General features: G+C 42.2%; 1 protein-coding gene across 1 annotated transcript in view; it reads left to right on the forward strand.

Moving 5' to 3' along the window:
- LOC138615728 (protein phosphatase 1 regulatory subunit 29-like) overlaps positions 1-12,134 on the forward strand; it is a 238,873-nt gene extending 226,739 nt beyond the window's left edge. The window contains exons 5-8 of the mRNA XM_069689511.1: positions 2,381-2,928; positions 4,253-4,402; positions 4,548-5,542; positions 5,989-12,134. Of these exons, the coding sequence (XP_069545612.1) occupies positions 2,725-2,928; positions 4,253-4,402; positions 4,548-5,542; positions 5,989-7,576 (2,937 nt within the window). The 5' untranslated portion in view covers positions 2,381-2,724 and the 3' untranslated portion in view covers positions 7,577-12,134. The remainder of the gene's footprint in view (positions 1-2,380; positions 2,929-4,252; positions 4,403-4,547; positions 5,543-5,988) is intronic.
- The last annotated feature ends 6,160 nt before the right edge of the window (positions 12,135-18,294 follow it).

Below are 18,294 nucleotides of genomic sequence, written 5' to 3' on the forward strand. Positions count from 1 at the left end.
AGGCACTTTCCATTTGCTTTGTGACCTGACATCATTAGTGTTGTTTTTTTTAGATGCAAAGCTTTAATTAAAGGCCCGCTATCAGGCACAATAATTTAACACAAAGAGAGGCTGGTTTGACAAAAGGAAGGAGAAAAATTAGGCTGTCTCTTCCTTTGGCTTACCGTCAAAATAAAACCAAAGGCATGACTATGATAAAAGCAGCGAGGAAGGGATGCGATGGCACACAAAAGGTGTCAGGTTGTGTTTTGGTGATGAAGCATATTCATTTGTGTTTCTAGTTGAAAGGCAGCAGAGATAAGCCGGCTTTAAACAATGCAGGCAGAAAGAGATGGACAGAAAGAAGGCGACAGGCCGTCAGATAAAAAGAAAAGCAGATAGAGTCAGAGATGGAGGGAGAGACAGGAGACTGACCCAGATGATAAGATAGAATGGATTAGTGCAGTCAGGATCATTACAGCATTATAAATAACAAATGGTATGCTGATCTAAGTTGCTGTGACTGGACTTTCCAGTAAACAACTGGCTTTCAAGTAGGTCTTGACTGACTTCGCTTTCATGTTTTTAGAGCACAGTAAATACCATGTCGGGCTAGAAGTCATGTTATATCAGATATGCTGTAAAAATGAGCTTCCAGGGAAAAAACAGCCCAACGGCAGTCACAGGCATTACACACACTTTTTTTTTTTTGTGGTCTCCGAAATCTTTCTATGTTACAGAAGTGTGCCAAAGACTTTGTTGGTGCATTCCCTTAAAACCTGATCATTTTTCAAAAAAGTAGATGGAGGATTGTGTCATGATACCATAAAGGTGTCTTCAAAGACAGAGAAGGGAGGTGATTCAGAAACAGGATGAAAGAAGAAGGATAATCTGTGTCAGTGTGAGCGTGACCTTATGATCAATGTCCAAACTGTTGTTTGATAAATAATTCAATTTTCTTGCCTCTTTCCACATTGTACCATGAACTAATGCTCACATTCTCACACGTGCTGTAGGCATTGCACATACATCAATAAAATGTGTCTGCTTCAAAGCTGAATACATAACCAATGATTAATGGATGACTTTCATAATCATACAAGTGGAAAGGGTTGGTCCAGCTGTGCCAAAGTTGCCAATTGCTTTTTTTTTAATGTTTTACACACACATAAGGATGGCAACAATGAATGGGTCAAAAGCAGGCTGAAGGCCTGTGGTGGAGGAATTGAATTGTCAATATCCATTTCATGGAGCAATTTGAAGAGAGGACTCGGAGCTGTTTGGTGTGCCACAACAGAAATGTGATGACTGGGAGGCTATCTTAGATGTGCGGACAAATAATGAAAAAGAAGAGGAGCAGGAGGAGAACAGGCTATTAGGCATGGGTCATTTTTTTCAGATGCATCCAAAGCTGGCTCCCGTTACTACTGGGTTGCTGATGTCATTGCTTCATTTCTGGCAACAGGTTATATTCTCTTCATGTGCCTGAGACAAACCAAAGGAGTACAGAAGGAAATTAATTTGGAGTTGAGAGAGGGAGAGTACTGAAGGAAGAAGGGTCTGTTTCTCAGTTGTTGTTACCATCAAACTGTCATTTATGTTTTGGCTAGATAATTTTTCCCTGGGAGGGAATCAAAACTTTGGAAACAAATTAAAAGAACGGGTGCTGTGGTGATGAGATACATCATATTTTACGCTGGATTAGAGCTTAATCCACGGTTAATCCCCTGAGAAAGGTAAATAGCTAAATGTCAGCTAGTATCCTGTTAAAACATGCAAATTACAACAGCCCTTCTCTGTTTTCCACTTAGCCCATCTCCCTGTTTTCACCCCTATATAACTGCCGCTATTAAATTTTTATTGTATCATTATGTACCTCAAAGTTGAAATAATAGAACTGCAGCTGCAAACTGACAAACCTTGTAAACAATGGCAAAAACACCAAGGAAAAGCAGGTTGCTTTCATAGTCTTGCTGATTTACATTTTTATTGGTGCATCATATGCTAATGTCTGAATGGAAGAGCTGCAATTTCTGTTCATGTGAGGCAGTTCATAAACATGAATAATTACAGAGCATGAAAAGTCTGGTTTCATTTGAAAAGTCAAAATATATTGCTCTGGGCTTTATTGAGACTTGATGACATAATCGTAGCAGTTAATAGATTGATTACTGTGGTGCATTACTATGACGGGATTGGTATTATGGGTATTAGATGCATACCTCTTTTTTTTCTTTACAGTGCTTTTAGAAACGAGACCTACACTTGATTAATTCAAAACCATCTGGGGAAATGTGAACCTGTATTACAATTTTCTGACTACTCTTAATCATTTTGTCATCACTATTAATGTTAATCCCCCGCCCCTCTCCCTCCCTGTATCTGTGTCTGTGTTCTATAGGCATTCTACCTTTCTCTGAGAGGGAGTACCTCCTCATCTGTGTTGTCAAGACCTGCAGTTGTCAGGGGCCATGAATAGCTGCTGGGCTGATTGTCTCCAAAACCCTTTGACGTGGAACACCTAAAATGGGGACAGGACTTGCTGCCATGCTGCAAGCTCAGCTCTAATTACCTAGAAGAAACCCTTTGGTTCACCTGGCTCACTCACATTTGGCCTCCTTGCCCCCGACCCGCAAGCCCTTTCAGCTTTGAATCTAAACTGCAGCTGTCTACCTTCCTCCCTTCATCTCCTTTCTGTTCCTCCTTTTTCTACTGAGGTGACCTCGAACACTCCTAATCCAGACCATGGCCAGCCGTCTTCGCTTGTCCTCCCTGTCTCCCTCCCTCTTTCTCTCCCTCCTACTTCCTGCACTGTTGCTCCTCCGCCTGCCTGGCATGGTGAAAGGCGACTGTTGGCTGATAGAAGGGGATAAAGGTTACGTTTGGCTGGCTATCTGCAGTCAGAACCAGCCTCCATATGAGACCATCCCCCAGCACATCAACAGCACGGTCAGTATGCATGTATCTGTCAGTAGACCTTTTATACTACCACAGCACCCTCTTATATGCCTCCATGCATTCTGCGCTATGGTAGTGTCAGTTTTAAAACACATGCTATTAATTGATCATTAGTGATTGGGACTTTTGCAAAGCAGCAACTGATCCTCTGTTCACTCAATGAAATGCTTGTGGTAATGTGAAGTTTGCAAGTTTATCCCGGTTGTATTTCTAAGTATGACAAAAACAATTTTTTATAACACTGTCTTCATGATGTAATTTACATATGGATATTGGATATTCTCAATCAAATAGTTATACGTTCATTGTTTGTGTCCAGTGTTCACAGAAATAGAAGCAAAATGATGTGGTTATGATGATAAAACAAATAACTGCTTAATAGGTTAAATTTGTGAGATAGAAACAGTTGTTTTTTTGGGACCTGTCACTACCTAATTATGACTGACTGGTTCAGTCAATTATATTATGTTTATACATATGATATATGTATATATATTGTAGTGTCTCTGCTTAAGGAAGCTGCCAGACGGTACTCGGTTTTCTGGAACTTTATTTGGAACAATACACAGGCTACTGTGGGCAGTAGCCAATGCCAACATTACGGCTAATTCTTACAGTACCTCGACACAGCATGTCTTCGTCACACACACACTTGAACTACTCTCACAACAAGCAAGGAGAACAGGACCCATCCCCACCTTAGCTCCTGGCCAATCACAGGTGGCTGTCCCACCCTGCTCACCGTCATAGGTACAGAAATGACTGGCAGGTCTCACAGCTTATCTAAATACAGCAACAACAAGCATGAACACTTTAACATTTTGAGAAGTTAACCTACCATGTCATCCAGGCCATTACAATATATATATATATAAATATAGATATATATATATATATAAATATATATATAGATATATCTATATATATGTAGTATTTTATTTAGTGTTACCAGCTGCAATTTCCAGTGTCAATGAACACAGGGAAACTTGATATGAAGATATTTTATCGAAGTTTAAATGCTATTGATATGCAACGGCACCCCAGGCCTAGTATCAACATTTCCATCTGGAAGGAGGAGTTGTACAGCTGCTTGCAAATATGATGTGAATAACTAAATGCAAATAGAGATTAGATGTATAAATTGGAAATGTCTCATTAGACCATTAGTTCTCTACCTGGCGGTCACTACCAGATAATTAAGAGGTGCAATATGCTCTTGGCAGCAATGTTTGGCCAACATATTTGATCTTTCTCTCTGGCTACCAGAAGCTACAATGCGTTTACTAAAAGTCATCTGCTCTCTTGTCTCTCTTAGGTCCATGACTTGAGGCTGAATGAGAACAAATTGAAGGCAGTGCTCTTTATCTCCATGTACCGCTTCACAAACCTTACTGACCTCAATCTGACCAAGAACGAGATCAGCTACATCGAAGACGGGGCCTTTGTTGGACAGGCCAACCTACAGGTCTGCAACCAAGAACAAAACTTGTGTTCATGTTTTTTTTGTCTTTTTTTTCTAGACAAATGGTACACCAAATGATTGACAGTTAGCTTTGCTGTGTCATAGGTTATTCAATATTTCAAGTCCCTACTTTCTCTTTCTGTCTCAGGTTCTCCAGCTAGGCTACAACAAGCTCACCAACCTGACTGAGGGCATGTTGAGAGGTCTGGGTCGAATGCAGTGCCTCTTCTTGCAACACAACCTCATTGAGGTTATTTCCACCAATGCCTTCTGGGAGTGCCCCAACCTCAGCAGCCTGGACTTATCTTCAAATAAGTTGGCACGTCTTGACCCATCTACCTTCACTGTCCTCAGCAGGCTGATGGTGTGTGAACTAGCAGGAAACCCGTTCCACTGTGGCTGTGAGCTCTACAGCTTTCTCACCTGGCTGGAAGAGTTTAACAATGTCACCCACACCTATGACCGCCTCCAGTGTGAAACCCCTCCAGAAATGACTGGTTATCCACTCTTGAGTCCAGTGCCTGGACATGGTAGAAATGCTCGTTACATTCTTTTATCCGTGTGTCGTGATGGTGTGATAATTCCAGGGATGACTTCTCAGATGCCAGATCCAGATGGCTCAGGGATGGGTTTGGACAACCCAGACCAAGGACTGTACCACCAGCCAACCACATCGTCAACTGCTGACCCCAATTATAACCATCAGATTTCAATGAAGCTTCAAACAGTCTCCCTCTACGCCGCTTCGCTAATAGTGCAGATCCCACGACCATACAGTAAGATGTACATACTTTCCCAGTACAACCACACTTATGTTACGGACATCATGCCTCTTAAAAACAAGAAAGATATAGTAATTTTGGACAAGCTGAAACCACACACCAACTACACATTTTGTGTGGCTTCTGCAAGCAAATCTCAGCGCTACAACCACACTTGTCTGTCTTTTACAACACGGGCTACGGGGCCAGAGGACACGAAAACCAATCCATCCACAACTACCCACTACATCATGACCATCCTAGGATGCCTGTTTGGAATGGTCATTGTGCTCGGATTTGTCTATTACTGTCTGAGGCGGAGACGCATCCAGGAAGAGAAGGAAAAAGCTATAAGTGTGAAGAAAACCATTCTGGAGATGAGGTAGGAGACAATTTCAAATGTTTGTTAATGAAAGTCTTATGGGCCAAATTGAAACCCTCTTTTCATGCACCTGGGATGTTTTACCACGCAAAAAAATGACAGATACTACATGTATCCTTTTGGCATAATTGATTTCACTGAAACAATTTATGCTTTAGGCATCTGTTCATTGGTTGGTTTGCTGCATTGCTTTGTCTTGATGTTATTTTTCGGAAAAGCCTCATTTATCCTTAAACCATTTTTTTCCCAACCATAATCTTTATTGAGACTTCGGGCCATGCTATTTTTAATCATTTCTTTGAGCTTTAATTAAATCTACAAGGACTCTGTCATCCTATGGCATCATTGAGGGGACATATTAAAACCAGCTTTAAAAAAGAACATAATGAGGCAAAATATAATGGGACGAGATGCATTGTTTGAGCTAAAGTGAATCTGTCTCTCAGGTATGGCCCAGAGGCAGCTGCAGCAGTAGCCAATGACCCAGGCGCCATGCAGCGTCTCCAGGAGCAGGCTCACCACCAGCACCACCATTCAGGAGGAGCAGGAGGCAAGTTGCCCCAATCTACCTCCTCCAGCACAGGCATGCTCCATGGCTCAGCCAACACCAGCTCCTCCCGCCTCTCCACCTTGCCACAGGTGGAAAAAATGGCCACTGCCTTCTCTGAGGCAATGGGTGGCAAGGGCAACTACATGGATGTGAGGACGGCAGGAGTGGCAGGGGAAGCCAGGGAGGGAGTGGTGGCAGCTGGAGGGGAAGGGTTAGGAGGGGAAGTAGTTGTGGATATGCGAGGTGGGGCTGAGAATGGGACAGAGGCTGGGGATGATTCGGATGATGACGGCCGTGGCTCTGCTTCAGAGATCTCCACCATCGCCAAGGAGGTTGACAAAGTTAACCAGATTATCAACAACTGCATTGATGCTCTGAAGCTTGATGCCTCAGCAAATGTTGGGACCACAGCTGACTCTGTGTCCTTATCCCAGCCTCCTTGCATCGCATCCCTTCCCCGCAACCTCCTGCCCCTCTCTCCAGGTCACCCTGGAGATCAAATCATGGCCTCCTCTCCAAAGGTGCATCCAAAGTCTCACCCTCAGCCTCATCCTCAGCCACATCCTCAGCCACATCCTCAGCCACATCCTCAGTCACTTCCTCCGCCTCATCCACAGCTACATCAGCAGTCTCATCCACCTTCAATGGCTCCAGTGCCCCTAGTCATGCCTCTGTCTGAGCGGCCCGGCATCAGTGGTGGTGGGTTTCTCTCCCCACCTTACCGTGACCCACCCCCAGCCAATGCAGTGCGGCCCCTTCAAAGGCAGTTGAGTGCTGACACTGCTGTGGTGAAGAATCGCTGTGGTGCCCCAGCTGCAGGATCTGTCAAGAACACAAGAGTGTACAGTGTGGATATCCCTGAGCAGCGCAGTGATCCTCCCAAGTACCCAACAGAAAAGGGCAGTCCTGTGGGTTGTGGTGGAGGGGGTGGAATTGGAGGAGGTGGTGGAGTAGGGGGCTGCAATGGGAATGGGATGGGAAACATAAATGGTGGAGGGGTGAGCTTGAATGGGGGCGGAATGGGTTGTAATAATGGGAGTGGAGGTGGAGGTGGGGTAGTCGGCCCAGGACAGCAGCAGCACCACTTGGAAGTTCAGCCAGACTACCACAGCTCCGAGCACCGCCACTCCTTTCCTGCACTCTACTATGAGGGTGGCAACGAGTCACCTTCACCGTCCCAAAAGGCCTCGTTCCTCAAGCCACTGGGGCGCACCAAGAGGGATGCCACAGCCACCTACTCCCAGCTCTCACCCTCTCGTCACCACAACTACAACTCTGGCTACTCCTCCAGCCCAGAGTACTCGTCTGAGAGCACACTGCGAATCTGGGAGCGATTCCGACCTTACAAGAAAAGTCCCAGAGAGGAGGCATCGTATATAGCAGCAGGCCATGCCCTGCGTAAGAAGGTGCAGTTTGCCAAGGATGAGGACCTTCATGATATTTTGGACTACTGGAAGGGTGTTTCTGCCCAGCAGAAGCTGTGAGCTGAAGAAGCAAAGTCCAATGCAATGATGGAGATTGTGAAGAGAGTGCCAACAGCAGACTAATAAAGGGGATAGATGTTAATGTAGCAAGACAGATAATGACGTTTCCAGAGGTGTCTTGTGACGTGGATTATTCTGCCAGTGGAACCAGTTAAAGAGGTATTATCTCTGTATGATTTTTAAAAATGTATACTGACAATTCATTGACATTTTAAAAGGTTGTTTCCAAGGTTGGCTTTTTTCACCAAAAATGCTGAGTGATAATTAACGAGAATCAAGCTATTCACCAGGCTGCCTCATACTGGGCACTTTGGTCCTCGCAGGCTTCACAGAACCGTTGACTCCCTATTAATGAGCAAAGCAAAGGTGGTGACAAGCAAGTGTCTTCTACCTCATTACTGGCACACTGTAGCTGAACTATCTCACCAGAAACAGCACCATTCATGATTTAAACCCCGTCCATCTTTGCTCTAATCCCATCAAACCACCATTCACAAAACAATCATTCTACGACACCGCAAGCACCTGCTCTCCTATAGAAGCATCATTTAGGGTGATAATGAGGGAGCAGGATGAGGAATTAGGTGCATTTGTTTTAGAATAGCCTGAATCCCCCTCTTTGGGGATGACATTAAGTGATACTTATCAGGCTAATTGTTCTTTCTGGCAATTAGCCAGCCTAAGAGTAGGTCGGGGAGGCTGTGTGTTGAGCATGCTTATTGATTTGAAATGCCTAACTACATATGTTCAGTGGGGTGTGGACATGCACTGTATATACAGTTTGTGCATGCTGGTGTGAGCGATTCATGTGGGTAGGAGAATAGGGTTGAGGCTGAGCTGTTCATTATTCTCAGGCTCCTCCAGGGTAGCAAAGTGGATTGCTAATATAGAGATAACAATCCAGTTGGGAAGTTGTCTGTGTGTGTGTGTGTACACGAATGTGTGCTTTTGCCCAACCTGCCTGTCTATCTAGATAGTGCGAAGCAAACCCTTTCAAGACCTGTAGGCATTTTTGTCCAGTAGACCATTTTTATTTACAGGTATAGCATATTTCTTTTTGATAAGGGAAGGTATGAGTTGGAAAATTTACATTTCAATAGTGCGAGTCATGCAGAGATTACTTTAGGTTATGCAGGTTGGCAGGACAGGTGTTAACTCCTATATTAAAGAACCCAGTAATCACATTTAGGAATAGTAGCAGCGCAAGAGTAGGTTAGAGGTTTGTTGTAGATGCGTCTCATTTTGAACATGCTAGTGTTGAGGAGATTAGATAGTGTTCAGGGTAATTTCAGCTGTAGATGTATCAGCTCAAGACGAGGCTGCATAGAGACTCGAAAAAAAAAGTAAAATGCTCCCTGCTCTACGAAGTGAGATAAAGTGAATGGTAAGTGGAGTGAGGGCCCCCGAGATATACTCTGCCTCAGACTGGATGAGTCTACACTCTGTATATACTGTATGTGGTAGCTGGTAGCTTGCTATGGACCAAAGTGCCCTTGGGAGGTATGATTTTGCAGGTTTCTATTTTTACTTGCTTTTCCAATGAGGCAATAGAGCATAATGAAAACAGCAGGACATAAATGCCTTGGTATAATTTGGTTTATCATTGTGTAGGATTAGGTTTTAAATATGTGGATGTTACAATTAAAAAAAAAAAAAAAAATCTTAAAAGAAGTAGGAGCAAGGCTTGGTGCTATTGTGGACCAAACAAGAGAGTTTGATGGCCGATTTTTTTTTTTTTTTTCTTAATGCACAGAGCATTATGGCTGACAAAAACGACAGAAATACGAATAATTCTGACTGTGCAAATCTTCATTCAATACACAATTACTGCAGACACAAAGTTATATTTATCAACATCCACGCTGTCAAAATATTTATTTTAGCTGACCTTCTATTTTTCTGCCCACCCCTCCTATCCACACCACTGCCACCCTGACCTCTCCCTCTCTTCTGTGATACACCTCCATTGAAAAGGTCTAATTTTTGTTTTAAAATATCTAATTCATTAATTATCTCTCATGTTTTCCCCCCGCATACCATCTCTGTCCAACTTAATGGGGTAAATTAATGACTAATTTGCAGAGGTTGATGTTTTACCATCGTCTGAGGTCAGAAGAGCGTGCTGATATTATTAACTCTGCCAAACTGGAAGCATGATTGAAATGAATGACAGCTACCTCCGTTTGCTGGTCTTTCTTTCTGTCCCCGCCTCTCTTATCAGATGTTTAACCATGTTCTTACTCACTGTTTCCTCTAACTCTGGCAGACAGGAATGTTCTTCACACAGATTTACACCTCAACCTGACTGTGCAGGCCAAGGTGAGCTGGGGATCTGACCTCCTGGGTATTTCTCCTTTGAGTCTGATTGGTCAGGAGTGGTCAGTCTGTCGGGCCTGGAAGTAATGTACGCCTATTTGATTTTCCTCTAGATTAACACTGACTTGAATCAACCCACTGTTTTATGGGGAAAATCAGAGCGAAGGGTGGCATTTAATCTTTGACCTTTAAAGATTTCTTTCTCCAGAATGGGCTCTACTCAGAAGGTCGGCTAGAGGAAAAAAAATCTGTTGCGAGTAACAGATGAAGATTATTGTTATGTGCAGTAAGAGCATGCCTTATTCAACTTTTTACTTGAACAGTACAGTGTGGGGTTTTCTGTAGGTAGAAAATAGTTCCCGCAAACTGTTCCGGTCTGTCACCCGTTGTAACCACAAGACATGTTAAATTGTAATATTTCACTGCTATGAGCAAAACAAACAGAATTGCCTTCACTGCAGTGGTGTGGTGACAGAAATAATAAACATTTTTATGTTAGAACCTGGAGGGGGGAAAAAAGAAAACTATCCCAACAGCTGGAAACCTCCAGATGTAAATGATAAAATATGTTTTATCACTTGGGTGAACCAACAATTTAATTTTGCTGTCATGAAAAGCTGTCAGCTTTTATTCTCCCAATCTATCCACTGTTTTTGCTTTTGATGTTACATTGTGTTTCAAATTAAGTAATGACGTTTCCTCTGACCTTTCTGTGTCATCTGTGGCAGCCATCCCAATAGACCCACTAGCGTTCACAATAGGATGTCAAAGGCACGTCATTACTTTGCTATTTGATCAATAGAACTTAATTTGGGCGAGTGAGACCACATAAAAAACACAGAGCAAATTCCCTTGGGCTCTTGGTTGGACAGCCTCTGTTTTTATAAAGGGCCCAGTATTCTATTTTGGCCTTTCGTTCAAATTACACTGGCAGCTCCCCTCCGTGTTCGGTCCAAGGCATCACCAATCAATTAGTTTTAGATTGGTGCCACGGGCTATGCAGGGTAGGAGCTTTTTAAAAATAATGGCTTAATTTGGAAAAACAAGAGGGATCGAGCTGAGGTTACCTGCATATACCCTAAAGGCCTTTCTTTAGATGTAAGGATAAACATTAGCTCAGTTATTCATAAGCACACTGCGCCGTATTGCCATAATTTATACCTAAGACCATTACTCATTTCTGTTCAACAGTCCAGTGTTCTCCATGCTTTGATATGAATCTAAAAAAGTGTTATTTCATCGACTTGTTGTCCAAACAGACTTCATTCTGCTCTGCCTTTATAATAGTGATATAATACATTTCAGTTTTAACAGTCCGTCAATGGTGGCCAAGCCTTGCTCCTCTTCCTCAGTTGACATACTTCCTTAAAATCCATAATATGTATTCTTCAATTGCAGTTATTTTTGTTGACAACAAGGTTTTTTATTTCCCTCCTTTACAATGAGGGGTGTCTGACTCCAGCCCCCAGGGACCAGAATCCACAAGTTGAGACTGACGGATGTACAGATATTGTACCTCGGGGACTGCCTGTGTGTCTCTTTTCCTGTCTGGCCAATTAGCTACAATGATGAATCAATGCGAAGGAATCGCTGCCAGACTTAGGCCTCCAGAAGAAAAGACAAGCAACAGGAACAATTGAGATAGCACCACGTGTCAGTCTCTGAGGAGTCGAGTCAAACCCTCTCTGTCCAGAGCTGTGAATCCCAGGAGTACGTTGGAACTGGTGATCCAGCATGGTGTCTGCACTGAACAAAATTTAAAAAAAAAACATCGACTGGGCGTTTTGCTCTCAGTGCCAAGAAATTTGAGTTAATGTCAAGATTGGAAGATTGGAGTCATTGTGATTAACAGGTACTTTGGGAGGAACAGCTCTGGTGAATAATTGAGATTTGTTTATTAATCTAAAAACTGGGAGGATCGTTTCTTTATGCCTCCAATAACATTCATGGGGGTTGTACACACTGTTCTGGACAATATTGTTGGCTGCCTCGGGGACTCATTGCTACACAAGTTTGGGGTCTCATTTCAGTTTTGTAAGTTTCTGAAGTTCAGGCTTATTGAAATCACAAATCAATAGTCATGGAAAATCCTGAAACAACCCTTCTGATTGCCTCCCTTTAGAGTTGTAGTTGCTTTCAATGTGAACCTCTGGCAAATAACTGTAGACCTACAATGGTTCCCTGGGAATGGCAGTGAGGTATCTTTGCTACTGTTTAATTAAACCTTGAATCCATACAATGAGGTCCAGAGTGGAAACACTGACTTTGTTTTGATGCAGTAACCATTAAAGCATTGAAGGGATAGAGGCTTGGTTCACACAAGCAGGAGTAAACCTACAAGCATTCCTCTTCCTATCCCCTCATGCCCCTTTCGTCTTTACCATTACCAAGTTAATGGACCACAAGAACCTATGCTGTGAAAATAACTTTTTGTCATTTCTCCTGGAGTGTAATGTCCATATAGAAAATGGGAGTCACGGGACAGAAGTTATGTGAAAAAGGGAATCCATCTAAACCACACTAGAATTTCATCTCTGACCTTGCCCCGGCACATTTATCTCTCCTTACAAAATTGTGCATTCTGCTAAACAGAATAATATATTTATGTTGTAAACATGTAAAATATAATACATTTTACATCAGATACATTTCAGAAGCTGCAGTTTGGTGCAATTTGAAGATGAGTATTTTTGTGCTAGAGTGTGACAATGTGGGACGGTCCTGCTTTACACTGTAGGGCTACACAGGGCCAGGCTAAACTCATTGATCATTAACGATAACTCAATTTAGAACTTTATTTCACTTTCTGTTTTCAGCTATTCCATAGGTTGTTTTTTTTTCTATTTTATTTATTCAGATACCTAATGACAGGACAGTTCTTCAACAGGCTAATCCAAATATGGTACATGACCACTCATGACAAAAGCACATCTTCAGTTTTCAGTGCTATGCTCATTTTACTACCCACAAAGAGTGTTAAGTTTGAGTTAAACAAACATGTATGCAGAGCTGCTGAGGTAGACTTTACATGGGCTTTCATGAATTTTGATAGTAAGAGCTAAATGTCCAGGAGTCTCGAGAAACTGGACTGAAAGACCTTCAACCTGTCATGGCCACAATCTGAATCTTAATCGCCCAGATCAGTTGGTCTAATGGAGGTTGCTGAAGGCGATATTCAGATATGGAGAAAGAACTGCTTGAAAAGCTCCGATCAGATCACAAATTTTGTCTGGCTCAGTTCCCAGAGAACAGGGCAAGAAATTACAGAGAAGGTGGTTAAATATTATGATGCTAAGGACTTGTATTTTGAAACGAAAGCTAGAAACTGGCCAGAGTTGGTGTAAATGACCTCAGTTTGGTTCAGCGTTGGTTCAACTGGTTTAGCAGCCAGAGAGTTGATATCCGGCCTGTTTTTCTGGTATGGTCAGGAATTGATGAATAATCATTTCCTAATAGGATTCAGTTCTGTTTTTATTTTTTTTTAAATGTTTGTAAACATGTCAAAATCTTTTCACAGCTGATGAAAATTAACCTACATTTTGGTAAAGGAAAGAAAGAAATAAGATGATTTATTATGTTTCTAAAAATATGTATATCCTTTGATCCATGTCTGCAGTGCATTTGAAAGAAAACTATTCTGGAATATGTATCCCATACTATAATCATATGTATTGTTGAAATTCCTCTTTGTTTTTTCATTAAGGTAACAGATTTGGCAGAGGTGTGGACTAATTTTATACGTTCAACTCTTTCATTTAGAGATTAAGCACGGTGTGAACTCCACTGCTCTTTGGCTCAGTCAAAAGAAAGTTTTTCCTTCAGAGATGCTCTGTCACATGTTTGTACCTAACTGAAAGCTACACCCCAAATTCAACTCTTTATTCCTGTACTGTAGGCTCCATTTGAGTTGACCTTGGCCCTGGCTACTTTTACTGGCCCTACAGAGGAAGCAGAACTGTGATTGAAATGCATACAATGCTGTCTGTCTGCTGTTGAGGTTGAGTTGTCACTTTGTTGATTCATTTGTGGGTTGACCTGATCCATTGATCTTTTGACTCCTCGTCAACTGACTGAGAAAGACTGAATGAGGGGAGTTCCCTCCAACACACAACAAAAGCAGAAGAGTTTCTACCGGTGGCCAACTGTGACAAACACACACTCTCACACAAACACACACACTTACACTAATGTAGAGAATCAATGAATATACTGTACGTGTTTGAATAGTTTAGAGTTACACTTTATGGACATGAAATGTAAGCGCAAACACAACATATACCCTCCTACTCATTACTGAGTATACATAACAGACACACACACACACACACACACACACACACACACACACACACACACACACACACACACACACACACACACGCAACATATCATATTCACACCTGCCTACACAAAATATGGACTGAATATTTCTATTCACGTTTACAGACACATATGGTCTTAAAAGTGCCAAAATGGCGAGTTTTATGTCCAGGTGGAGTGGAACCAAACATCTGTAGAAATGATCTTGGTGTCTTTACAGGCCTAACAGCCCAAGTGTCTTATTTCTGTTGTTGATGTTTCGTATTCACTTCTCTGTATAATTTGTGTTCCTTTCCTCTATCTGTTTTTATTGTTGTAGTTGTCATGTTTTGTTCCAATCTTTTATCTTTGTGTAGAATGAAATGGCTCATTGTGAATGTCATACTCTGAGTTCTCATGGGTCCTCCTGATCTGTCAGACTTTGAAGTTACAACTCTTATCAGAACTCCCCCAAAACTTTTCAGACACCTCACATTAGAGACACAGATTCACTGAGAGCACAACTCGAATCAACTAAAATAACAACATTTATATGAGAATATTTAGGATTTAGGTTCAGTTTCTGGACAGTTAAAGCTTTTAAGGTTTTGCAAAATTTCTGCCGCTGACAAACCAGCCACACACACACACACACACACACACACACACACACACACACACACACACACACACACACACACACACACACACACACACACACACACACACACACACACACACACACACACACACACACACACACACACACACAAGCACACACCCTGAGAGCTGTGTTGAAGAGCCGGTAATATGCCTGTCACACTGAAGCTGTTGTCACTGCTGGCCTTTTCAAGGACCTTGTTTCTCAGTCCTTCATAGGGAGAGACAGAGAGAGAGAGAGAGAGAGAGAGAGAGAAAAAAATGACAGCAGGAGAGTCTGAGCGTGTCCTTTTAGAAGATTTAACTGGCTCTGCTGCTAGAATGATATTAGTCACTATTATTCTGTGCATGGAAGGTACTGCAGAAACATTTTAGCCGCTTATTGTAAAATATTCAGGCATAATTTCATAAATACTTAATACAGTGTGGTAAATCAGTAATACTAGGGTGTCACCACCAGTTTTCCTCAGTACACTTGCACACAGTTTCCGAGATACATGGCATGCATGTTGCTTCAAGCAGCACCCTGCAGTTGTTCTGTGGATTTAGGCTGTCTCATTGTCTCCTGTCTCTACATGTAATCCCAGACTGACTCCATGTTTAGAACAGGGCTCCATGGGAGCCACACAATCTGTTGCAGGGCTCCTTGTTCTTCTTGTTGCTGAAGGTAGTTCTTAAAGACTCTGCTTTATATTTGGGGTTGTTACGTTAGAATGAATATGGAACCAAACAGAGGCAACCTTGATGGTACTGCTTGATGGATCAGAATCTAAACATCTAAAGAGCCAACAACTTTTGCACAGAAATGGATGTGTGTGTCTGTGTGTGTTGTGTTGCCGTGACAGCGTGTGTGTGTGTGTGTGTGTGTGTGTGTGTGTGTGTGTGTGTGTGTGTGTGTGTGTGTGTGTGTGTGTGTGTGTGTGTGTGTGTGTGTGTGTGTGTGTGTGTGTGTGTGTGTGTGCATTTTATCTGCTTTCAGACAACCTGTTGTGTCTGACAGTACAGCTCTGCATGAGTGCTTTCTCACCATGAGACCGGGTAGCATTCATAATGGTATGAGTGATTTTGTGTGTGTGTGTGTGTATGTGTGTGAAAATGTGATTTTGTTATGAAGGTCCGTTCTGTCGAGGGAGTGATGGCCGAGGCTGGATATCTGAAGCATTTTTAATTAATCTGCCTTTTAGTCTGCAGGGTTCTCCAATAAGGCTGCGCTCATTCACTCGTTTGCTGTCACTCACACACACACATGCAGACACACTCTGTTGCTCTGTCACAAGCATAAAGTTTGTAATTCCATGCTGCCCATGTTATAAACACTTTTCATTCACACGCATGCACTCAGAATGCAAACAGTCCGACACACGTCTCACACGTCTCACTGACTATGAGTTGTACAATAATTACACACTTATTCATGCATGCACCCCACACAGTTCCACACAATTAATCATTCCCTGCACGTCGCTGCCATCTCTCCATGCTCCTGCTTCAGAGAATTCCCTTTCACTCTGACCTTCCTGCCCTTGTTGCCTGATTAGCATCAGCACAGCAGGTTAGCTATCTTGCTCACAACTAGTGGTGGTGTGTTGGTTGCCCCGACTGCTGCCCTGCAGCAGGGGGCAGGGGCAAAATAAATGTTGCCAGATCCCACAGGGAGCCAGGTTAAGTAAAAGGGGAGGCTTTGCATTACATCTTTTAAACTTTAGTGTTGCAGGGACTGTATTACAGCAGTTTATTGACTTTAGGTTCAGTTAATCAAGAAAAAAAAAAAAAAGATGTAGAGGTAAGTGAAAGAGAGGGTGAAGACAAAGAGAAATGAAAAGAAAAAAGAAGGTAGAGAAATGTGTTGAGATGAGAAGCTCATCCGACACCTCGAGCCTCTGACACAAGTCCACAAAGTAAACTCAATATTTGTGCCACTAGATGTTCATCTTAATCTCCCGCTGTTAAATCCCTTCGTGACCTTGACACATAGCACTGCAATGGAGAAGCAAGGAGTCTGTCTGTCTGGCTGAAAGATGACTGTCAAAAATACCAGCGAGGCACTGGAGCTAAAAGAAACACATCCCTGATGCACCTGCTGTTGCTCTGCATTGCAGTTCTCACATACATAAGACTCACAATAGTCTTTATATTGGTTGGCAGCAAATTATATCAGTACATTTTTGTGTCAATACAGTTTTTTTAATATACATATATATTATTGCTAATATTCCAGAGTCATATTACTGTGCTTTACCTCTCACTGTTGAGTAAATTAAGCCCATTTATAGGTATTAGTATCTTAACTCTATATGATCTGAACTGTAGGTGGTTGGTTCTCACTAAATATCTTCATCCTCATAAGTAGATGACGTTTGGCGAAGGATACAAATGTGAATCCAGATTTTAAAGCCCAAAAAAATGATATGTTGGCACTTGTTTGAATATAGTTTAGGAAATCACATTTTATAACAGTCTGATCCACATCCATGCTAACCGGTCCCGTGGTGGGTTTTCTTTAAATTTGTATATGTTTTTGTTTTAGGTTATATTGTACGGGTAAAATAACAGCAACATGAAAAAGTAACAATTCACTGCCAAATCTCTGTTAGCTGGAGGGGTGTCCGTGTGATGAAACCTTCAGAGGCATCCCAAAATACCAGCAAAAAGACAGCATTATCCAATTGTCTAACAACATCAGAGTCATTCAGTCCCAGCAGGATAAAACGTTGTGTATTAAAATATTAACAATAGTAGAAACAGCAGCAGTACTCTACACTTTGTTCCTTTTGCATCCCTTAAATAACAATTGATTTGGCAATTACTAACTCCAGAACATGATCTCAGGGAAATGCGTTCACGCTTTCGGTTGCTCCCTGGGGCAAACAAACACTGCAAATGTAATAACAGCGAACCAAATAGAGAGAGTGGTGGAAGCAGAACAAGGAGTTCTCTGGGACTACAGAGCATGTGAGGAGCAGGCTGTTGAGCAGGAGAGGGATACTGGTATACTGGATGCTGTGTATGTAAATCTTTACCTTAATTCGGTTTTGCATTGTGGAAGCCATTATATCTCAATTTCTTGTTGCACTCTGTCTCATCTTGTTTTGCATCACTTTTACACCTCTCACAGAAATTGTCTGCACTTTCATCTATCTGGCCCGCACAATATATGTAGGAGGGAGCAGCAATACATATGCTGATAGCGATGGACAATCAACATGACAGCTTCAGGTTCTAGTTGGAAACAAGGGAGTTTCTCTTTATTCAGACTTCCCTGCTTTCTTTTCGTGTGTGATGGGATTTTCCCCACATTGTTGTTGAAGGTTTTCCCCCAGGAAATGTGTGTGTACAGTACGATAGATAAATCACTGTCATCTGATGAGCTGAGCCTGACAATATCCTGACACAACTTGTCTCAAGATCATTTCTGTTACTATATAACGGTCTGCCAGCCACCT

The sequence above is a fragment of the Brachyistius frenatus genome, unplaced genomic scaffold (genome assembly GCF_029030835.1).
Source record: "Brachyistius frenatus isolate BFR_SWC_R1_liver_20210118 unplaced genomic scaffold, ASM2903083v1 Contig_7, whole genome shotgun sequence".
Taxonomy (NCBI): domain Eukaryota; kingdom Metazoa; phylum Chordata; class Actinopteri; family Embiotocidae; genus Brachyistius; species Brachyistius frenatus.